This window comes from Pestalotiopsis fici, assembly GCF_000516985.1.
Source record: "Pestalotiopsis fici W106-1 unplaced genomic scaffold PFICI_Scf_13, whole genome shotgun sequence".
Classification (NCBI taxonomy): domain Eukaryota; kingdom Fungi; phylum Ascomycota; class Sordariomycetes; order Amphisphaeriales; family Sporocadaceae; genus Pestalotiopsis; species Pestalotiopsis fici.
The window spans coordinates 452,371-474,768 of record NW_006917103.1 but is presented as its reverse complement, the minus strand read 5'-3'; the positions used below and the strand labels follow the sequence as shown (position 1 = coordinate 474,768).

Below are 22,398 nucleotides of genomic sequence, written 5' to 3'. Positions count from 1 at the left end.
TTGTACTCTTATTTCAGATGATGGACCGACTCGAAGAGGATCAGTGACCGTATACCTGGTGAGGCATACTACAGCGATGTATGCCCATTGCGCTGCAAATGCGAAGGTCGACCTGAGACTGGTGCCTACTGTACATACTTAGACAAGAGAAAATGATGCTTTTTTATGTTCCTAGTAATCTACACGGGGGAATGTGAAAGTATGCCTGTTATTCTACCTTGGTGACAGCACATGATCATTCAATCGACAAATGTTGACATATTCAGCAGCTACCGTAGTATTCTCGTATCTAAAAGCTCACGTATGATTCGATAGTTCACCATGCTGTGGAAAAGGCGTGAATCCTGTAATGCAGCATTACAAATGTTCCAGGGCTGGATAATAACTTCAAGCACCTTGACTGCAAGGACATCACGCCACCAATAGCCTCCATTCTAAAGGTCAGCAGTGGTTCCTCTTCCAAGATTGGGCCCACCCCAGAAGACAAAAACGTCCAGCCTCTACAGCCCTCAATTCACGAAGCTCTTTTTCAAAAAGGGACCATGTGTCGAATGTTGATATCAAATGCCATTGATAGCAATGCTTTATTGATGTAGAATTATTCATTTATTTTGCCAGTATCCTCAGTCATGTCCCAGACTGGAGAACTACCGCTTCCCCAGCGCAAACGCATCTTGACCCAACGCCATGCTGAAAGAAAGCCAAAAACAAAGGTGGAAAGAAACCTCATGGGTCCCAGCAAATACAATGTCCAGCCAGGGACACAATCATATCGTTACACTCCAGGAAGAGGAGACCGGTTGAGGTTTTCATAGCATTCCTCGCATTCCGGTGTTGCGTGGGCAGCCGTTCATCATGTCATAACAGTATCTTGGCCATTCTCGTGGAAGCCATTCTGGTCATCGCCGTTCAAACCCAGGTCGATACGGGCTGGCAGGTCTTTCTTGGTGTCTTTACGAACAGTTTCTTCACTCCAAGCACGCATTTGCACAAGATGTCGGATAGCCGTCTCTCTTCGGTTCGTTTCTCGCTCCAGTATGGCCTTATTGACCATGTCAGCGACCTGGCGACGAAGATCAGGCTGCAGCAGGGCTGCCAGGGAAGGATCCAGCGAGTCATGGGAAAAGACCACAAGGGCCATCGTCTTCTCTAGATCCTCAAGAAATTGGGGGTTGGTTGGAGCTCTGGGGCCGAGCTGTGTCGTTGCAAACTCCAACGCCGGGTTGATGTCTCGACCGGGCGTGGCGTTGCACTGCCTAATCAGTTCGACAAGCTGAAGACGTAGCAGTGCGAAATGAAGAGCGGTGTCCGCATCTAGTATCTGGTGCATTGTTAGACTTGGTCTAAACTAAAATAATTGCAATGATAGGGGGAACGAAGGATGTGCTCATAAAAAAGTGGTTGTTTCTCATCACCAGGTCCGAAGACCGTAATAAGAGTGGTGCATGTTAAAACTCTGTTTCTAATCATAGCGAGGGGGGACTGTGTGTGCTGCATTGGCGAGAAAACCACATACCTCTGGGTCCAAGTCATTGAGGTCACTGATAGCTTGCGCTATGTCACCTCTATGTATAGCAGTCTGGATCTGCTGTCTGGCCTCGATAGAATCATGCGACTGCTGGGGAGGCAGATTTGCTTCAGTTGAGAACTTCTTGGCAGCGTTGGGATAGCCCGCCAGGGTCAAATAGTCAAGAATGAGAGCATTAATGTCACTTGAATAGCTTGTTAGCGTTTGAACGGGGCCCAATAATGCATGAACAAGGATCGAGGGTTGCTTCGTTGGATCAGAAGAATTGAAGATATACAAATCGGTCTCCGCATAGTTTTGCTCAGAGAGATTCCCATTGATTGTTGTTGGCATCATGTTGAAGCGCGGGGGGGCAGAAGGGGGACGTGGACGGAACGGTGGGGGGATAGATGCTTACCTCTTAGGGGCCTTGACCTCCTCAACTTGACGCGTGAAGGCATGCTTCATCGGCGTAGCTGTAGATGTGGATGAAGTCATGTTGGATCGGTTACTAACCCAGGCGTCGAGGTAAAGAATGGTGTAACGAAGTCTTTCCTCAAATTCCCGCTCGATGAGCGCAGTCATGCCACCACCCGGGTGAATATGGCGACAAGAACGTGATATACATGAGCAGAAGCTCCTTACTAGATATCTTGTCTACTTGGCTCTGCTCAAAGCTGGGCGCAGAGAGAGCAGAGCTGTAGAAATAGGATTGAAAGGGCGAGAAATGATGCAGGAGCAGAATCGGTTGAAGGAAGTTGTGTCGGCAGGCTGGGGCTTAGGTGCAGGATTTCTTCCATGGTGGGGCTCGAGGTTGGAGCTCCCCTAGCCACAAATACGCTAAGGTGGGACACGACACAGTGGGAATGCGTCAAGGGCTGTATGTACTCTGTATTCATCTCTGTAGTTTGAGCTCTGTAAGGGAAGAACGGGAATGCCTGAACACGCGCCGGGGCCTGTAGAGAAGTATAACGTTTTGTACGGTAAATCGAAGACTTATGTATGTTCTAATCACTGCTGAGACAACCAGATAGTGATCACTTTCGACTAACTTGAACACTCTCACGGTATTCTGACAAAAAGTTTGTATATGCATGCATAAAATAGCGTAGGTACGGTGAGTTCAGTTGAGGTTGTGGCCCCTAATGCTGCCTGTGCCTTTCGAGTCTGAACGGAAGGACTATGCATCAGAGCTTCAACTGATGCACCAAAGCTTCAACGATCGCCTAGTTACGTGGTTGACAGCTGACTTGATTGGCTCGAGCATCGCCTAGGCTCTCGACGCCCCTCGGCAGCTGGCGAAGAGGTGAACCCAAATTTTGACGACTTGATTGCACGGCGAGCATGTTACTCAACTCGAGGTACACTTTATTTGCATCGGTACTCGACGTGCATCCTAGTTAGAGCATGGAATTCTAGCTGTTGTCGCAAAGAATTATTCATTTCTTTCTTGAAGTCACGATTGAGGAGTTTTCCCTTCATCGCTTGGATTTTTTCCCTTCTCTTACTTTTTTTTCCTTCGCTACGCGCACTCGGCGGAGACCGACGGCTGTACTCGAACAGATTTGCGATCTTCACATGTGGTGCCCATCTATCTCACTTACTATTATAGGTGCTAGCAGCTAGTCACGCGACCTCGATTTCAACATCAAATCAACACATTGTACCTGGCCTTGAATAGAGCTCGAACTTTGCCGAAAGCGTTTTGTATATATACGGAGTAGGCCAAGATGGATTCTGGCATTTCAACACCACCTGTCATTCCAGAGTACACCCCAAACCAAGACACAGTAGCGAAGCGAGCTCACTACAGTCCGCCATGGGCAGATGTCAGCATCATTGGTGTCGCCGGTAGCAGTGGCAGCGGCAAAACTACTCTATCCCATGCCATTGTTCGGGAATTGAATTTGCCTTGGGTTGTCATCATGTCCATGGTATTTGCTCCTCCATAGTCTGTCCTTGGCCAGCGCAAGGAAAGCTGTACTGACCTGCTCAGGACTCCTTCTATAAGCCATTGGATGAAGAAGCCCATGCGCGTGCTTTCAAAAACGAATATGACTTTGATTCCCCCGAGGTAGGGTTCATCCGCTCGAGAGATGTCCATTCTAGATCCCTCTACTAAAGGACATGTAGGCTATTGATTTTGATGAGCTCGTAAATGTCTTGCGAGATCTCAAGGCAGGGTCAGTTCAGCATTGTAAAACCGAGACAAAGGTCTTTGCAACGACATTCTAATAAGGTACTGCAGGCGTCGAGCTGAAATTCCTGTATACTCTTTCGAGAAGCACCAGCGTCTTGACAAAACTGTCCCCATTTACTCTCCCCACGTTCTCATTCTTGAAGGCATTTTCGCATTGTATGATCCCCGGGTTCGAGAACTGCTAGATATGGGTGTAAGTTGTTTTCGATTAAGAGCTACCCCGATGCCTTTACTTGGCTAATCATTCTACAGGTATACTGCGAGGCCGATGCCGACACTTGCCTTTCAAGACGAAGTTAGACTGGTCTTTTGCCCCTGTTGCCATGAATAATCACACTAATTCTCTACGCAGTTATCCGTGACGTTAGAGATCGTGGTCGTGATGTCGAAGGTTGCATCAAACAGTGGTTTGGATTCGTCAAGCCCAACTTTGAGAAGGTTGGTTTACATACTACATCAAGAGACGATATATGTAACGTGCTGACAAGGTTTAGTTTGTGCAACCACAAAGAATTGTGGCAGGTAAAACAGCCTCTTGCTGCCAAGGACGATCTTGGCCGCTCGTGTTATGCGGAACACTAATGCTAACTACATACTCTTTAGACATCATTGTTCCTCGTGGTATAGAAAATCGTGTTGCAATGAGTAAGTTCTGATTTGCTATGCCCGCGGATATGCATTAATAATGTGTAGGCATGGTTACTCAGTACATCGAGAGAAAGCTGCTGGAGAAGTCGACACATCACCGCGCGGCTCTCAAAAGTCTCGAGACTGGCTACGATCGTGAGCCCTTGTCCGAGAGAGTTGTGGTGCTGAAGCAGACCACGCAAATCCAAGGAATGGCAACGATCCTTCAAGATATTGATACGTCTAGTGAAGATTTCATCTTCTACTTTGACAGATTATCTACCTTGCTGATTGAACAGTATGTGAATGAATATCAATTCCTGAAATTTTCGCAACATTATGGACTAATCGTCATGCAACAGAGCACTAAACAACTCGCATTTCAAAGAGTTGACTGTAGAGACGCCTCAAGGTAACAAGTACCGCGGACTCACCGCTCAAGGCGAGGTCAGTGCAGTCATTGTGCTCCGTGGCGGCGCAACCTTTGAGTCGGGTCTTCGGAGGGTCATTCCAGATTGCCGGACAGGACGTCTCCTGATCCAGTCCAATATCCGCACCGGCGAGCCTGAGCTGCACTACCTCAAGCTGCCTTCGGATATATCTCAGCATGATTGCGTTCTGCTTCTCGATGCACAGATGTCGAGCGGAGGGTCTGCGCTCATGTCCGTCCAAGTGCTTGTAGACCACGGAGTATCGCCGGATCGAATCGTCTTTGTGACATATTCTGCTGGCCGCGTGGGTATCCATCGGTTGACCAAGGTGTTCCCAGAAATTACGGTTGTTGTGGGCAACTTACTCCCCGACATTGAGGAGCGATGGATTGAAAAGAAGTACTTTCGTTGCTAGTTGCTGAACAGCAACCTGAAGTCCTAGAAGCAAACAATTAGAAACTGGTCTACCAGCTGTTCTTGAGGACTGCAGCGAAGCAAATAACTCGAATGTCCTCATCACATGTGTATCTTCATTTTGATGCGTGATTGTCTCATGGTTATTCCAGGACCTATACAGAGATGTGCCTTGTGGATTATTGTCATGTATGGCTCTACAGAGACCCTACAGAAACTCTTGATCGTCTTGATACGAATTCAGGCTCGCCGTGATATTGAAGATCTTTTCCGCATTTTCCCAAGCCAGCTTCTCCTTGGTCCTCACACCCAGACCCTCGACATAGTCGAACCAATTGGCAGCGTCCTCGTTGCTCTCGTACGGGTAGTCGACGCTCCACATGACGCGGTCCTCGCCCATTTCCTCAATGGTATCTCTGACAGTAGCCAGTCTCCGGACACCCGCCAGGGTAGCGTAAAAGTTGTTGCGCAGATAGTACTTCATGGTCTTGTTGTAGGGGCCGTCGGCGCCCTCGATGCCAATGGCGAGGCGCGTGTCGACGCGGTGCACGAGGAACGGCAGCGCCTCGGCGCAGTGGCCGAGAATGACCTGGAGGCTGGGGTAGCGGTCAAAGAGGCCCGACAGCATGAGCCGGAGCGCGTGGCCCGCCGTCTCGGTGCCGAAGCCGTAGGCGGCGTGGGCCATCATGGGGTAGCCGTCCATGAGCAGCTGCTGGCTCGGCGGCGGCGGGCGCGGGTGCAGGTAGATGGGCACGTTGAGCTCGGCGGCCTTGGCCCAAAAGACGTCGCAGGCCGCGTCGTCCAGGTACTGCACCGTGTAGTTGTCGGGGGTTCCAATCATGCTGTAGCCATTGATGAGGGCGCCCTTGGCGCCGAGCTGCGTGACGGCACGCTCGAGCTCCGCCGCTGCCGCCATCGGGTCCTGCATCGGCACCGCGGCAAAGAAGCCAAAGCGGTCCGGGTAGGCCTCGACATAGTCGGCGTACATTTCATCATTGACCTCGGTCGCCAGCTTGGTGGCGTTGGTGGCGTTGAAGACACCCTCAATGCCCGGCGAAGTCAGCGAGATAATGACATAGCCGATGCCGCTGTCGTCCATGGACTGCAGACGGGCAGGAATATCCGTCAGTCGTGACTCTATATCAGCAGACACGCTCTGGGAAACTTTCATGTCAGCAATGGAGTCTGCTCTTTCGAGGGTACTAGATACTAACACTGGCAAAAGGCACACCGGCATATCCAGAGACTTGCTCAATCGCAGGTAGAGTGCCGTAGGCAGCCCATAGGTTTGTGCCAATTGCCTCTTCGAGTGCAATCTTGCCAAACATGCGCGGCACTGCTACCGTGCCATTGGTAGCTCGTGTCAATGTTGTAGTCACATAAAGACTGCGGTCAATCTCCATCTTGACGGTTGAGAGTGGGAAGAGGTAAGGTCGCCAGTGAGGAAAAGACCTCTCCCAGCTCCTGAAGACAGCAGAATCTGCCTCATTTGTATGTTCCTCTCTGGCTAGGCCACCAGGATCCTCAACCATGCGTACATATTGCCGGCCTGCAATCCCATGTCAAGGTGGAGACTACATGATCTTTAGCATATCCATGTCAGCTCAGGTTGAGCATTGCCAACTTACATAGTATTGGCGGGAAACCCGGATCGCAAAGCTCATAAAGTCATGGACAGGCAATAAGAGCGTTCGGATTATCCGGGATCCAGCGCCATTACCTGGTCGATGACCGCATTTCTGCTTCGTAAACAAATCTACCCAAAGCCAGGGCCCTTGCACAGGCTCCAGTGGTGGGCCCGGCAGTAGGATCAGAATCTGACTCCATGCCCGATTGAGCCAGATAACATGAAGCCGAGATCCGCCGAGATGGGGTGTCGTCCGACGAGCCGCCGGTGCCACGGCGGAGAATCAGACTGGAATTGTCTAGAGGTGATAATGATAAAACATCATGTCCTCACTGAAGCCTAAGGACAAGATAACCGGCACAAGGTGGAAATTGTTGAAGCCATCTCAACAAATGATTATGTCAACTTGGTGAATTTCGGACCCTGCCGGCAAGATGTCAGAAGCCTCGAAGCGCCGGCCGGAAGTGAACAACGGCATGTATATGCAAAACAGCCGGATCGCCGAGACGGGCCACTAGTATCCGCCACGTCCCGTTACCGTTGCGCCAAGAGAGCGAGATGAGCCTCACACCAATGGACAATGTTCCCTGGGCTTGACTCACTTGATACTTTGACCGTTCACACGGGTCCAATTTTGGATGTCAATCTTTATTTACATCTTCCGCATCCTACGGTGATTCTAATTTTAGTTACCTCTCCTTTCTGCTGTTTGTCTTGGACTCTTGGTGCAAATTTAGTGATTGGTTTTTATTAATGTTTCACAGATCTGATGGGTATAAATGAAATTTGGAACTCGAAGCTCATCATGAAAGTTTTCGTTATTCTCTCACTGGTATCACATCTGAAAGGTCACGCTTGCCAGTCAGAAATATGGCATTGTCATTATGCTAACCTAGACATGCTTCAATGATTACTCTGCCAACCACGTTTAATGTCCCACCATGGCCTGCTGCGCCGGGGCGTAACGATTTCCATGCGGCTTGGCCGCATCAATGATTTTGCGCATCTCCTGCTTCTCCTCCTCGGTGAGCTCCACGTCGCGCGAAGCCCAGTTCTCCTCGAGCCGCTTGGCCTTGGTAGTGCCCGGAATGGCAATCATGCCCTGGGCCGCAACCCAGGCCAGGGCGATCTGGGTCAGCGTGCAGCCCTTGCGCGTCGCGAGCTTCTTGATCTCATCCACGATGTTGCGGTTCTTGAAAAAGTTTTCGCCTTGGAATTTTGGTACTAGAAGCTGCTAGTTAGCTTGGATGAAAGTGATATTCAGAGCAGACGATGGAAAAGGGGGGAAACAAAAGAACATGAAAAGATAATCAAGAGTGTACTTGCCTTTCCGTCGGAAATCATCCGGGGCAAAGTCGTCGGGCGACTTGAAGGGAAAGTCATCTACAAGCCATCCGTGGCCAAGAGGACTGTATGCAACATAGGCGACACCCAATTCCTTGGCCGTGTCGATGAGGCCGTCGGTCTCGTGCAAGGTCTCAAAGGCAGAGTATTCAGCCTGGATGGCATCGATCTTGGCGACTTTGGAAGTAAAAGTCAGCATTTGCAACGTGAAGACGCTTGGCTTGGTCTGCTACTACTTACTGGAATTTGCTTTCCTCAGAGTGGCTGCCGAGCATTCGGACAAGCCAATGTACTTAGTCTTGCCTGCTTTGCGGATTCCATCCAGGGCAGGGATGGACTCTTCCAAAGGTGTCTCTGCACAGTTTAGGGTCAGAAAATGTGCTACATCAAGCCCACAGCCTTATAGAGACTTACTAGGATCGATTCTGTGGAGGTAATAGAGGTCAGGAGTGAAACCGAGCCTTTCAATAGTTCCGTCAATGTACGTCTCAATGTGAGCACGCGAGTTTGTGACACTGCCGTCGCCAAAGACATCGAAACCACATTTGGAGGCAACTACATACTAGTTAGTGTCTGATCTCCTTGCATATACCCTTTGGGATAGACGGGGGGCTCATCATACGGAAGATCTTGTCCCGAACATTGTGCTTTCTGATAAAGTCTCCCAGCAGCTTTTCGTTGACACCAGCTTGATACACAACCTAAAACCACACCTCCCATGTCAGTCAAACTGTAAGATCCTCATAATGACATTTGACTAACCGCAGTATCCCAAAACGTGCAGCCGAGTTCAATGGCTTTCAAAAGAACGGGCTCTGCTTCTTCCAAGCTGAGATTGCTTCCCAAACCAAAGCTCAGTCCCATGGCGCCGAAGCCGGGCGAGGGAACCTCGAGATCGCCGAATCGCAGTGTGTGAACCATTTTCGTGATAGACGTCAAAAAGATTTCGTTCTTGAGATGAATAATTTGGGTATTAGACCTGACTCCTACAGTCGTAACCACACATCCTTATATACTTCGCATATTGAAACATTCGACGCTCGTGCAGACGACACACGCCAACTCCGCAATGCCGTGGCCAAAGTCCGTAAACTGTCGATAAGAAGGCGAATTGCTCCTCAGTGGGGTCGGCACGTCGATGAATCAAGCGAAGCAAAAATTCTATCCCTCTCTCATCATGGGCGTTTATTCGGTCTAATCTGTAGGCACTGGATGAAGGCTTTTCCCTGAACCGCAGTGCCAACAACTGGAACCAAAAAGCTAGACCCATTGCAAATGCCCACCTGCATTACCTAAACGCCGAAATCTAGTTCAAGAGGCTCTCACGGGAATCTGGAGATAGATGACTTAAATCCGAGTCCCGGACTATCACCGGTCTCGACGATTCAACCACCAAATAACCCCTGATAAGACCTCTCCTATAGCATTCTGGATACGAGATATACGGCATATTTTTACTATTCGAGGTGACGCTTCGCTAATATTGGCCTATGAGGTCTTGTCACGGGTGAACGTCGGTATATCCTCATCTTCAGCTAGGCCTTGAACTCTACATGACGTAGCAAACTTTTAGAGTTTGTTCTAACATCCGCCGATAATGTAAATACGCTTACCTCCGCTGACACGGAATTGTGGTGGGTCTTGACACAGGGCTTCCAATAGTTCCGGCATTTCGTAGCAATCTAGTTTTTTTCAGCAAGGGTTCATAAAGTTTCTAGATATAGTGGAATACCACTTTTACTTTTTTCCCCATCTCAGCCTGTCATGAAGAGATGGGACGATCCTTCACTTGTGGCGGTAAAACTCCCATTCAAAGTACCGAGATAAAGTAGTGCCACATCTCTAGGCGAACCATGAATTAATGCTGCAATGAGATCCCATTGCGAATATCACAGTCCAATATCACAGTCTAGGCTGGCAAAGCCGAGACCTCACAGTATCTATGAATTAAATAAAGCTGCTCCTTTTCTTCATTTTGCTTTTGTTTTGCCACCCGATAAGCGCCTTGCAGATGCGTGTACCAATCAAAGTAAGGGGGGTATCAATGCTCGTTTTCGTCGCAATCCCTATCATGTCTACTGCGGTTTCACCGTCCTCAATTTCCTTTTTACCAGTGCAACAACTGCCACGAATCGTCGTCCTCGTTCATATCCTCGTTGTGTATAGCATCAGCGCGCCACATGAAATGATCAATTAGCGATTGGCAACTCCTCTTCTAGTCGAGTTCGTCATCCGCCTGCGAGCGCTGGTATCTCAGCTCCAAAACCCATTTGTCATCAAAGTCGATTCCTCGTCGAAGCTTTGTCGCAGCCTTTCGCCATATGGCTGTACTAAGACCAATGTCGGCAAGGAAAATCTTCCACTCGTCCACTGTGATGTCGTCCGCTTGCTCGTCTCCATGCTCAACTGCTTTCAACAGACCTTGCTTCGGTGCGCCGAGAGCTATGACATAACGGGGCTGGACATATAGCTTGGCCCCATCAATGATGTTGACCTTGCCATTGGTGGGATCAATGCCACTGGGAATATCAACCGCGAGAACAAAAGCCTCGTTTCGATTCGCCCATTCCATTAGCTCATACGTTGTTGCCTGGTCGCTCTTGCGAAGTTCCTCAAACGATATAGAGAGACCCAGCAGGGCATCGATTATCAAAGTGACCGAGGCCTGTGATGAAGCATTCAGCGATTTTGCACTCTTGTTCAGGTTCTCAAAAAGCTGTGCCTTTGTGCAAACTGCGCCACCGAAGCCCCGAAATAACCTGATTTGTCGACGAATCTCGTCAACCAGGTCCTTCTCTCGCTCGATACCGACGACACAGACCAGGACATTGACACCGTGGTTTCGGAGATGGCGGCCAGATGCAATCGCTCTTGCGCCGGATTTGTTATTTCCAGCTAGAATGACAATGGTTGGAGAGATTGGGGGCGAAGCAGCTGCGATACGCAACTGAATAGCTGGATCCGAGAGCGCACCAAGCGCAACCTCGGATATACTCCGGCCAGCATTCTCCGACATGAGATCTTCGCTGAAGCCCAACTCGTTGTGTGATATATTCTCAATGTTGAGCATCTGCAGGTGCGTTACGGTTTCAATGCGGCGGTTTGTAGTTACAGAGTAGAAGCCCTGGACTCCCACCGGCGCCGCATGGGGATGACGCTTGTTGGTGGGCGTAGGCGGGTGTTGATCACCAATTCTTGTAGCCGAGTTGATCCGACCGGGCACACCAGCAGTGATTTGCGTGGTGGTGCTCGCTTTCCTCGACTGTGAGCGTCGACTTGTGGACAATCGAGAGTCGCCTCGTAGGCGAGAATTTCTGCCACTTCCTTCTCTGCCGCTCAAGCGATCCGCTCCATTAATCGTTGCATCGTCTGCCTCGCTTTTCCAGAAGTCATCGGGAGTCTCTTTCAGCTTTGTGGCTCCTGCCGAAGAGGGCATGTCAAGTACATTCTCCGTGTAATGCAAGTTCTTGCCACCTGCAGTTCCTGGCTTCGGCTTGGGAAGGCGGTTGTGGGACACCAGTCTGTCTGCATCATCAATCTGATCCTGTTGCCGCATTTCCTCAAAGATGGTCTTCTTGTCAAACTTGGCCAAGCTTTCCGTGAAGTCAAATTCTCCAGCCTCTTGGACGTCCGTGACATCTTCCGACATCCAACCATTCTCGGCACTGGCAGCAATTCGACCCTTCTTCTTGAGGGATGCAAACGGCTGAAACGACTTGGTCGACTCAAGAATAGGCGTCTGTCGCCATCCGTCACCTTGTACTGTAGGCTTACCAGCGGAGAGCGGTGTTTCGTCGTCTCCTCTGCGTGTGTTCTTTGCGCTCTTGCGCTGTCGCTGACGAGGACGTTTGCTGGCTTTGACCGAGTCGGGATGGACAGGTGCTGTCGGTGTCGCAACCCCTCCAAACTCATCTTCTGTCGTGTCCAGGGTAGCGGGATCAGAAGCACCTATCGTGAGACCTCCAACATCTCTCGTGAGAGGGTCGATAGGACTAGCTCCTTGACCAAGGGCTGCCGAGTGAGCAGCTGCATTCTTTGGAAGAGGGTCACGCTTTTCCCCAATGTTGGCATCCTTACGGCCCTGGGGTGGTCGGCCCATGCTTAGAATAGCCGGATCTTGGAATGTAACATTTGCGGCAGGTGTAGCAGGAGCAGGCGCAGGCGCAGGGGCGGTGGCAGCAGCAGGAACGGGGGCAGGAGCAGAAGATGCAAAGACAGACGGCGCAGGAGGAGTGGTGTGCCGCTCGCGAATGTCCAAGATATTGTCGGGGTCCAGATCGACTCGAGGCAGGTATTCACCGGTATTGTAAATGTGGACTATAGACGGTCAGTGAGCGGCCATCTTCCATGACGAATACTCAAGTAGAACATACCATGCTCTAAGGACAGAAGTTGTCCTGGCATAATCGAGCAGACGATGCCATCCAGAGTACAACCAGACGGCTGCTTGAGCACCACCGTCATGCGAAGACCGATGAAATCCATGACGATGGGGGGGTTGGTGACTGCCCTGTCCTACACTGATTTGCGGGTCGATCGAGGAGAATAAAAATTGGAGGATAACGCGTCTTGGGTTGTCGGCTGATGGTTGAGCTATTTGATGAGCCTTCTAGACTCACGGACGAGAGGAAATGGTCGTGATGCCAGAGGGGCTGGGTGGGATCGCAATGGCGGGCGGAAAGTGGGATGGGTAACGAGATATTCTTTAGGCTCGTCGTCGAACATTTAGAGCTCGCGGTCAGCTCCGGTGTTATCGATAAGCCCGAGTAACAGGGGCACTTAAAACTAGACGCGTAGTTTAGGTTAGCAAGTCGCTGCTTCTTTACGTTGACTGCAGCCAGCCCATCAACCACTTTAATTGGCATCACGTCACTGCGCAGTGACACGTGTAACCCAAAAGACGAAAACGCACAGCATTTGTCGATACAAGATTTCTCGGATTTCTTATAATTTCAATAATTAATATATTTATATTTGGCCGTAGCTATTATCATGAGACATGACTCTGTGAAATTCACGTCGCTCGTCTTCTTCAGTGCAGACACACCAGGCCGGCAAATCCTTGACTCCATCTGAGTCCGCCCATAATGGCAACCATGCAAGCCAATGCTACAACAACACTGGTTGTACCGTAAAAATACGAGTGTTTCCTCCTTAGAGCAGCTAGTTCCGACACCCAAGTAGAGACAGTTGTCAAACACCCGCAGAACCCGTCCTCAATGCCTTGAAGCACTTGACACCCAATCACGCCGCCATCTGGGACGTGAGCAATGTCCCATGCCATTGCTAATATGGCTGTGCCACCAATGTTTACCGCAAAAGTTCCCAGTGGAAACGAAGCAATCTTTCCATTCAGATACATGGACGCATAGAAACGGGCCAAACATCCCAACGGTGCAAAGACTAGTGCAAACGTCGCACGCCCCCGCCATGTCTCTGCTGCCCCGAGGCCGTGAGAGAACCTGTCCGGTGGAATGGCGGACAGTATGATGGCTCCAGCCCAGCAGCCGAACGCTAGAAACACCGCGATTCGGTCGCCTACCTTTCTCGTTGTCTCAAAAGGGATTGTTGGAGTGAACTTCTCCAAGGCAATGGCCAAGTGCGCACCGACAAATAGCCCTGTCAGAGAGAGTGAGACTGTAGTCAGAATCACTGCCAATAATGCCTCGAAAGAGTAGCCTCCATTGCGAGAAATTGTTGTATTGCCCAGATCAGGGCTGGGCAGATCATTCGAAAGAGATAAAAATACATCTCTGATAAATGATGAGAATGACGTGAAGGAGCCGCAGAAACCAGTTGCCAAGCCGACATACATGGGGATTGTCTTTTTGGTGGCCAAATGCGCCTTTTTGGCCGCCACTAGATCGACATCACCACCATCTTCATTCTGCGCCTTTGCCAGTTGCTGGTCATAGGTTGCGGTGCCCCATTCATGGCGGAAGAGCATTCTGTCCTCGGAAAGGAATCCCATGACAAGACTGCCAGCGAAATTGGGCCAAACTGAGCTGAAGGCCACCGGTGCTCCCGGATAGAAAGTTATAGCCTGGAGCCCAAGTCGGGCGAGTGTGCCGAAGATTGAGAATAATATGAGGTACGAAATGGTATATATTTGAGTGGCGAGCTTGGAAACCTGGGGTTTGGTATCCTGCTTCTCCTCGTCAATCTGCGGGACCGTCTCGCGAGCACTCCTGGTGGATGATCTACGTTGCGCCGCTTGGGTTCGCATGTACTCTTGATCACGGCTGCGCGACTCTTCGAGAGATTCATGACGATAGATTCGCCTCTCGTCCCAATTTTGCACAGGTCCAGTGCTTGATACCTCGGCAACGTTCACGAACTCGTCTGGGACATCATAACCGGCCCCGGATGAAGATGGCTGACGCTGATGGTCGCTGGAGATTGGCGAGGGGCCATGATCAGTCTTGTCGTCAGTCGAAGCATGCCGACGCAACTCGCTTTGACCGTCCATAGCCGACTCACTCGGCCGCCGAGCCACTCGTCACGATGTTCGTTCGTAATTAAGCCGCTGCCAATGCCTCGAAAAGGCGCATCACAGGTCTCCCAAATAACGCAATGAAGAAATCCCACAATGTACGCTCTGAACTCAATTCAAGAATTGTCAAATTGATATGGGTTGGTTCATGACGACAAAATATGTACGTAAAAGGGAGTTTGCGACAGTCGTCCTTTTCTTGGCAGAAATTTCAGGCCAAAGCCAGGGATCCTGTCGATCCTCACTTGTTTCTTTCAATGTCATCACGAGCCGAGTGTGGATTCTGACTGGCGGCTTCGGCCAGCGAGTGGGACTGCGAATTAAGCTCACCTGAACGTGCTGGATGGGTACCAGAGACCGCCAAGAACGTGCCAAAACCGCCCTGTCATAACGGCACCCAGCGGAGACCAGCGCCTATCGCAAACCTCCTAACTTAGCAGGGGTAGCTCGGAGTCCAGCGCGCTTTATCAGTGGACCGGGGAAGGTGCCTACCTTAGCTTCAGGTAGCTTTATCGTGAACACCCCGCTGCCGGCCGAACCCCGCCATCCATTGAATGAATCCATGGGATATTTGTCTCGTCTCTTGTGGCATCTACACCTGGACAACGGGGGTAATAAAGCGTCTACTACTTATTATTCATCACCTGCTACCTACCTCGAGACTCAGATATCATTCCAATGACACACGGAGACATGCTCCTGCATATGCTCACTTTTAGTACTCCGGCTTACACCGCAGGACATTGGGCTCTCGCTTACATACACGGCTTGTCTCTGGTTCCAACTACCCAAGATTAAGGGTCTCCTTGTTTACTTTTAGTTCTGCTCACTTCCTTACTTTGGGACATTGGACCTTGGAACTTTCCCCTCCCTCTCTTGTCCCCTTGATCTATATATTCCTTTCCTCCTGGATAGCTACATATTGTACATCTCCATCATACGTGTTATTTCCTGGGACCTCTTGCTTCCTTCGTGTCTTTGCTTTCTTTCCAAGGTGCTCTATATTCTTTGACTGAATCACCGTCATAATAAACAATCATGTCGGCTCCATCGCTCCCGTCAAATGTCCACGTGTCGAGCCACCCGTGTCTGCGGGCCAAGCTCAGCCTGTTGCGGTCAAAGCAGACACACGCCCGCGAGGTCAAGGGACTAATCACCGAGATCGCCACCATTGTCGGCGTCGAGGCCTTTGCCTCTGTCTTGACCACCGTCGACGGCCCCAGCGACGAGACCCCGATTGGTTTCGGCTACACCACCACGACCATTGAGCCGGCGCACTTTTCCTTGGTGCCCATTCTGCGGTCGGGCTTGGGCATGGTTGAAGGTAAGAGAGAGAAAGAACCAAGAGGCAGGAGAGGAAACCGCTTGTCTGTTTTACATGTGTATAATATGACTATGTACTCACGAAACCCCGGGTACTTCCCCGGTGATTTTAGCCATCCAAACGCTCCTCCCATCGCCCGTCCCCGTGCACCACCTAGGCCTGTACCGCGAGCCGTCGACGCTCGAGCCCGTCGAGTACTACAACAACCTGCCGCAGCACCGCGGCAGCGCCGTCGCCGACTTGGCCATCATCCTCGACCCCGTCATTGCCACCGGCGGTACCTGCGCCGCTGCCATCCAGACCCTGCGCGAGTGGGGCGTCAAGCGCATCGTCGTTCTCAGCGTCATTGGCGCCGCCGACGGTGTTACCCGGGCCGCTTCGGAGTGGCCCGAGGGTGTCGATATCTTTGTTGCTGGTGTCGATGCCGAGTTGACCCCCGACGGCATGCTCAAGCCCGGCGTTGGTGATGTGGGTGATCGGTTGTTCTTGACTATTGGCAAATAAGAGAGGGCTTTGAACAGAAACTTGGTCCGTCATGATGTTTTATGTTGTGAGTTGAAGCAAGGTTCAGCCAGTCTTGAATTATTTTGCATTGTTTTTTGGGTGGTCACTGAAAGAAAGGCGTTCAGGCCATATTGGGTTTTGGGTTAAGCATAACTGGAAAAAGAATCCTCTTGGCAAAGATATCTTGATGAGCCACCTTGATTGCCCTCGGTGACATTTTGCAGATGCGCCTATATAAGTGATACAATCGCGGCAAATTAATCATTGCGGCGAGAATCTTTCCTCGTCCAACATAGTGCCTTCAGTCCAACAATCCTCCAGCCATTTTCGAGTTACCAGCCGGGGAATCTGAGTTCTTTTGCTTATGACGGATCGAATCTCTGCGGAAAGGTCTCGTTCAGCACGTGGATCGTCGTCTTTAGCGACTACCACGACGTGAGTGACGGATCGGTCCTCGAGATCGTCAACAATGATGCCTCCGCCGAATCTAACCCAATTCTTGTACTTGAGAACAGAGATATCCAAAACATTATCCGCTGTTGCAAAGTGGGCCACCACTCTCTTGAACATATGGCCCTTGATGTTTCCTATATCATGACCATGCGCCTCGAGCTGCTCGACGAATGCGCCCGAATGAAAAGGTTCATCAATGATTTCATTCTTGGGCATATCCTGCAAGAGGGCCTTGAGCTCTGCGACATCAATGTCTCGGGCATAGCTGTCGCCATAGTCGTCCAGGTTCTCTTGGGCTTGCTCCTTCATCTCATCCGAAACGTGAAACAAGTGCCTAGGCTCATATGGTAGGAGGAAACCCGCGCTGGCATCACTCTGTGCCACGCAGTCGAGAACCCACTTTGGACTAATAATGTCGACCGGGCCTGCCTTGATCAAACTGGCCACCTTGAGGACCTTTTTGTCACCAATCAATATCATGTCGGCATTTGGGATCGCTCGCTGGGATATCCTGCCACCATTCTCCTTGATCAGGACTTCAATCTGAGTCTTGCTCTTCTTTGGCTGCACGGATTCTGACAAGACACAAAACTCGAGACCTTGAAAGAGCTTGGTCTTTGGGCCGCCAAACTCGACCGGTGTCGCTTCTTGACCCATGATGACCATTTCCTTCTTGATCCGCTTAGTGTTTCGTCTTCGCCGTTCAAAATTCATCTCCTTCTCTTCCTGTTTGACTGCAATCTGCGTCTTGAGATCTTCGAATTGTCGCCAGTCGAGGGCTGTATCCCAATCACGGTCATCACGGAGCTTTTGGAATCGTGGAAATCTTAATGTTATCTAAAATCACGATCAAGAGTCAGCTGGCAAAGTTGTACAAGACACCTAGAACGATATAGAGACTAGATCTGCTTCGCTCAGGTGATCTGAAGAGATCTGTAATTTTCTCGGGTCTTTCTGTGGCCTGAGAACAATACGAACGGATATAGGATCAGGGATTCTGTTGCTCTTACCTGTTTCGCGTACTGATCCGAGGGAACAGAGCTGGCTGCTTTCACAGCAATCACTACCGAATCTTTGGGTCGGATCCATTGGTCTGGTTTCCACCATTGCCTCTCACCTCCAGCCAGCTCAATGTATTTGCTCGGTGGCCTTTTTGAGTTCCAGTCTGTCCATTTGCCCTGTGTTCGGTTTGCAATCTCGCGGTAGTCTTGTAGAGCGAAGCCACCACCAACTCTGATAAAGCTGAAGCACTTCTCAGGGTCTGCACCACGTTCAATATCGTCATCAGTGACCCGAAGTCCACACAAGAAACTGGAGTGGGCGCCACCACGGTGTCCAGTTCCATAATATGCGCCAATAATGACTACATCGACGGCTTCTCCATACTCCTTGATGTACTCGGGTTTCACCTTGATCCAATCATCATTGCGCTGATTCAGGCTGTAGACAGAAAGCGGATTCTTGATGACTAGGCCTTCGGATCGATTCTCGACTACTTGTCGCAGATGCGGTTCAATATCGGCCGCTGACGTTGACACCAAATGATCGTGTAGTTCAAGTCTTCGGTGAACGCCAGGCACGGCCTTCTCCAGCGCGTTACGTCGGTCTTGAAGAGTGTACCTGGTCAATTCCTGACCGTTCAAGTAAACAATGTCAAAGACACGATATAGACAACGTGCCCCAACCTCATCGTACGGGTTTCGTTTGCCGGCATTCGCCGCGGACTTGAGAGTTCCAAAGGCCATGATTTTGTCTAGTTGCATATCCCACGTAACCATTTCGCCGTCTAGAATGATGCTCCGGACTCCAGGGACAAAGGCGTTTTTGAGATGTTGCGTAAGTGCCGAGTCGCGATCACGCAAGCCGGTACCGTAAAGATAGGCATAGTCCTTGGCTTTGCGGGACCACCAGCCAAAGCGAAATCCTCCAGGCACAGTTTTGTCTTCCATCATGTGCATCTGCATGCGTTCTCCATCGAGCTTCTCCTCAATCCAGAACTCGGCATCCTCTCTGATTGTGTTATTCTCCTTGTCTCTCGTTAGCTGATCTACCATCTTTTTCCAGCTGCCAAAATATTGATACTGGGCTAATTGAGGCTGGAAGATCTGCATCAAGGTAACGCCCGTGTCATCATCATTGAGGCGTACGTCTCGATCATACAACTCCCAGCAGACACGTCGGAGACTAGAGGATACGTTGAAGAGAGCTTCGGCGTCAGGGTGCCATATGTCGAAGAATGTCCTTTCCGTGGCACCAACTTTCATCTCCTTCAGGATGATCCGGATGAGCCACATAAGCTCTTCTGGACTCATTTTCTGGTAAAAGTCCTCAATAATTGGTAACTGCTCAGCCTCGCCCGAGGCAGCAGATAACTTGTCCAGCATCTCGTTGACCTCTGCTACGCGCATGTCCCCGGGGCTCGAGCGCATGGGACGCTTGGCAATCACCTCCAAACAGCGACCAGCAAAGTCACCTGCCGTCTGACTCGCTTTCTGGCCCGGTCGTTTCCATTGGAGTAGGCTTTGTCCATCGGTGGAATACTTGTCAATCTTGAGGGTTCGCACAAGCAATTTGCCAATGGCGCTTTCTTTGAGGCCGTAGACGCCCCGATCACGATCTTGATTGGGTAGAATCAGTCGCATGGCAGGATAAAAGTCATTTCCAACCTCTGCGCGCCATCTTGACATGAACCTCTCAATGATGGCACGGCGCTGTTCATGTGGCGACAGCTGCGAAGGGCCGCGGCCGCCTCTTTGTTTGCGACGAGCCGCTGGCCCAGGTGGCTTTTTTTTGTTCTCATTTAATGGGTTGAACAAGTTCTGGAATAATTCTGCAAATCTCAAAGTCCGCGAGTGATTCTTCGGCCTATTTGGATAGCTGTGCCAGACCTGTCAGTTGACGCTTCTCGGTGGATGGGTGATCATTTAGATCAAATCTCACTTTTCATCGAATTCCTCGAGGGTGTGTCCGCCAAAGGTATATTGTCGTACTTCCTCCTCCACGGCGCCTGCATCGCGCTCTTTGGCTCGGCGTTGGCTCATGTCGGGTCAGTCAGGTGACGGATGGGACTCGCGGCAAGAGGCCACAGCTGGAGCTCCAGTGCTAGCTCAGAGCAACTACAGCAGTAGATTGATGCAGTTGATAACAATTTTGCACAACTCAAGTTATGCTGCTCGAACAGAGTCGCTTCTGAGACAGACCAGATCAAATGCTCCCAATCACTGGTTGAAAAATTGAGAAGTCAATAAAGGTTTGTGGCATTGGGTGTATTCTTTGTCGTTGTTATAAGCTGTCAGTGTACAGAGTTAGTTGGTACTCGGTAACGCCTTTCAAGACTCAACAACACTGATGAAGCTACAGTGGTAGCTGCGGAAGCCTAGCAAGGTTGCCTGGGCCAATCAAAGCTATAACCGAATGGGATTAGTGCAAACAATAACTAAAAGGCAGCTGCAGCCTGCTTCCCGAAGAATTCAATGTTTGTCCGTTATGTCATTAAATCACATCTCGTCGACTGTTTTCTTGGCATGCACTGTGCCTTCAACAGAAACCATGTTTTCTTGAAGTTGGATAAGGTAATTTTTTTTCATATTATTAGGAAAGAGTCTCGTTCAGAGTTAGATTGGTCCCCGAGCAACCTCTTCGGCTGGCATTTCAAAGATACCAGGAATCTCATAGACGCTCCCTTCCATCTCATATATACTGCCGTCCATTTCGTAAATGGGGCTCTTGTCTCCCTTGAAAGTCTCGTCTCCATGCAGCTCCGGCGGTGCGGCGGGTTCTGCGGACAATTCGCTAAAGGCACTTTCGCCCGACATCTCCGCCTTGGCCCATGGATCCGGCGTGTCGAGGATGGGCTTTTCGTCCTGGAGGCTCCTGGAGGTCTCTCGCTCCTGTTTCTTCTTTTCCTGCTTCTTGCGCCTCAGTAGGATCAATGCGACAATTAATCCGGCGATCCCGACGGCCAAGACGCCGAACAAGATGCCGACGCTGGCGGCAAAAGATAGTCCGCCCGACGACCCTCCCGAAGCTGCTGCCGCCGATGTCGCTGTGCCGGATGTCATCGATGAGCCCGTTTCTGTTGCATCTCCGCTCCCGGTGGCGTCGGAATCTGCCCAAGCGTCACTGGCAACGCATTCATATTGACCCGATAGTTGCGCCCCATCGCTCATGGCCGCGTCCAGCGTATTGCAGTCCGACTGCAGCGCTTCAGACCCATTAACTATTAATGTTCCTCTGACCTCGGCCAGCGCAGGCAGAGTCAGGCTGCTGTTATGTCAGTACAATATTTCCTCAAGCCGAAGAAAGTTGTGATTGAACGCACCCCGTAATGTTGCCAACAATTTCCACATTTCCGTTGATTGTGGCAAGGTCCGGAAAGCTCGACGACAAATCGTGCAGAATCGCATTGTTGTCCAGCACCAATCCGCCAATGACACTGGTAAGACTAGGGAAGTTGAGCTGCGCCAGTTGATCATTGTCTGAGATCTCCACGGTCCCGGTTTGAATATCTTTTAAAATGAGCGTAAGGTATTGTACACTAGTGTTTGCTATCCGCATGCTGTCGACAGCGTACAGCTCGGGTATGTTGATGCTCTTGACATTTTCAAGCACCACATTACCTGCCGTATAGAGTTTGGGCAGGTCAATGTACGACAATGAAGAGACGTTGGAAAAAGTCACATTTCCATAGACTGACTGGAGTTCGGATGCTGATATGGAGGTGAGTTCCGTATTGTCCCGGCAGTCGAGGTTTGCAACAGCAGTAATATTGCTTATATCCAGCCGCGTCACTCCGGGCTGAACGGTAACGTTGGCAGCATAAGAGCTGTCGGCACAGCCGTCTAGATATTGAATCTTTCCATCGTCGGAGAATATAGACTTGCCACACTCGGCTAACCAGGTGATTAACAATGGTCAGTATAGGTGAATTGAGAAGACATCGAAGTGTCCTTTCAATAATGATGGGTACGTGATGGAACAATAGTGCTACTGGACTCAAAACACCCATCGGAAATATGTGGATGGTACTTTGTACACATCTCGTATCGGAAAAAAAAGGCAACAAGAACTTTTGACTCACCATAGGCTAGCCCTGCCAAGTGGATAGCGAGGGCAACAGCACGCAGAAGCATGAGTAGGTACTGTGGTTTTCGCGGCGAGTGAGGACTTTCATCGCCGGAAGTGTTTCCTTCAGTATTTCCTTTCCATTTGTTCAAAAGAGCGACGATAAAAAAAAAAGAGTGACTATTGTTTTTGGAAGAGACTAAGAAAGAATCCAGCCAAATGAGAAGAAAAGAAAAAGAGAGGAGAAGAATAGGAGGATTCACCTGCGTGGAGGTGTGCACTGTGCGCGCGTCAACAAACCTTTGCCCAGCGAGGCACAGCGCACGGGGAGATGAATTATGGTGCCTGATTTTATGGGTATAGCACCCGCTAATGCGGCGACCCCCATGTCAAGGTTCTCGACTAAACTG

At 50.3% G+C, this 22,398-nt stretch overlaps 9 protein-coding genes across 9 annotated transcripts; 2 read left to right on the top strand and 7 right to left on the bottom strand.

Annotated features, from left to right (window-relative positions):
* Positions 1-853: 853 nt before the first annotated feature.
* Positions 854-2,005, bottom strand: PFICI_14553 (uncharacterized protein; the record flags this gene model as incomplete). Its single annotated transcript, XM_007843134.1, has 3 exons — positions 854-1,321; positions 1,517-1,712; positions 1,926-2,005. The coding sequence occupies 3 exons, from the start codon at positions 2,003-2,005 to the stop codon at positions 854-856; spliced, it is 744 nt and encodes a 247-aa protein (XP_007841325.1).
* Positions 2,006-3,237: 1,232 nt separating this feature from the next.
* PFICI_14552 (uncharacterized protein) lies at positions 3,238-5,180 on the top strand (the record flags this gene model as incomplete). The annotated part of the gene is made up of 10 exons (XM_007843133.1): positions 3,238-3,441; positions 3,504-3,581; positions 3,641-3,690; positions 3,756-3,900; positions 3,960-4,002; positions 4,060-4,145; positions 4,202-4,229; positions 4,311-4,352; positions 4,401-4,632; positions 4,697-5,180. The coding sequence occupies 10 exons, from the start codon at positions 3,238-3,240 to the stop codon at positions 5,178-5,180; spliced, it is 1,392 nt and encodes a 463-aa protein (XP_007841324.1).
* A 207-nt stretch (positions 5,181-5,387) lies between these two features.
* On the bottom strand, positions 5,388-6,582 carry PFICI_14551 (uncharacterized protein; the record flags this gene model as incomplete). The annotated part of the gene is made up of 2 exons (XM_007843132.1): positions 5,388-6,335; positions 6,394-6,582. 2 exons carry the CDS (start codon positions 6,580-6,582, stop codon positions 5,388-5,390), a joined length of 1,137 nt encoding a protein of 378 aa, XP_007841323.1.
* Positions 6,583-7,734: 1,152 nt separating this feature from the next.
* On the bottom strand, positions 7,735-9,071 carry PFICI_14550 (uncharacterized protein; the record flags this gene model as incomplete). Its single annotated transcript, XM_007843131.1, has 6 exons — positions 7,735-8,030; positions 8,097-8,327; positions 8,391-8,504; positions 8,565-8,705; positions 8,773-8,851; positions 8,913-9,071. The coding sequence occupies 6 exons, from the start codon at positions 9,069-9,071 to the stop codon at positions 7,735-7,737; spliced, it is 1,020 nt and encodes a 339-aa protein (XP_007841322.1).
* A 1,294-nt stretch (positions 9,072-10,365) lies between these two features.
* On the bottom strand, positions 10,366-12,635 carry PFICI_14549 (uncharacterized protein; the record flags this gene model as incomplete). Its single annotated transcript, XM_007843130.1, has 2 exons — positions 10,366-12,467; positions 12,524-12,635. The coding sequence occupies 2 exons, from the start codon at positions 12,633-12,635 to the stop codon at positions 10,366-10,368; spliced, it is 2,214 nt and encodes a 737-aa protein (XP_007841321.1).
* Positions 12,636-13,182: 547 nt separating this feature from the next.
* On the bottom strand, positions 13,183-14,619 carry PFICI_14548 (uncharacterized protein; the record flags this gene model as incomplete). Its single annotated transcript, XM_007843129.1, has 1 exon — positions 13,183-14,619. One exon carries the CDS (start codon positions 14,617-14,619, stop codon positions 13,183-13,185), a length of 1,437 nt encoding a protein of 478 aa, XP_007841320.1.
* Positions 14,620-15,681: 1,062 nt separating this feature from the next.
* PFICI_14547 (uncharacterized protein) lies at positions 15,682-16,471 on the top strand (the record flags this gene model as incomplete). The annotated part of the gene is made up of 2 exons (XM_007843128.1): positions 15,682-15,967; positions 16,080-16,471. The coding sequence occupies 2 exons, from the start codon at positions 15,682-15,684 to the stop codon at positions 16,469-16,471; spliced, it is 678 nt and encodes a 225-aa protein (XP_007841319.1).
* Positions 16,472-16,732: 261 nt separating this feature from the next.
* PFICI_14546 (DNA ligase 4) lies at positions 16,733-19,965 on the bottom strand (the record flags this gene model as incomplete). Its single annotated transcript, XM_007843127.1, has 3 exons — positions 16,733-17,761; positions 17,935-19,801; positions 19,865-19,965. 3 exons carry the CDS (start codon positions 19,963-19,965, stop codon positions 16,733-16,735), a joined length of 2,997 nt encoding a protein of 998 aa, XP_007841318.1.
* A 573-nt stretch (positions 19,966-20,538) lies between these two features.
* On the bottom strand, positions 20,539-22,056 carry PFICI_14545 (uncharacterized protein; the record flags this gene model as incomplete). The annotated part of the gene is made up of 3 exons (XM_007843126.1): positions 20,539-21,187; positions 21,246-21,816; positions 22,005-22,056. 3 exons carry the CDS (start codon positions 22,054-22,056, stop codon positions 20,539-20,541), a joined length of 1,272 nt encoding a protein of 423 aa, XP_007841317.1.
* Between the last annotated feature and the right edge of the window lie 342 nt (positions 22,057-22,398).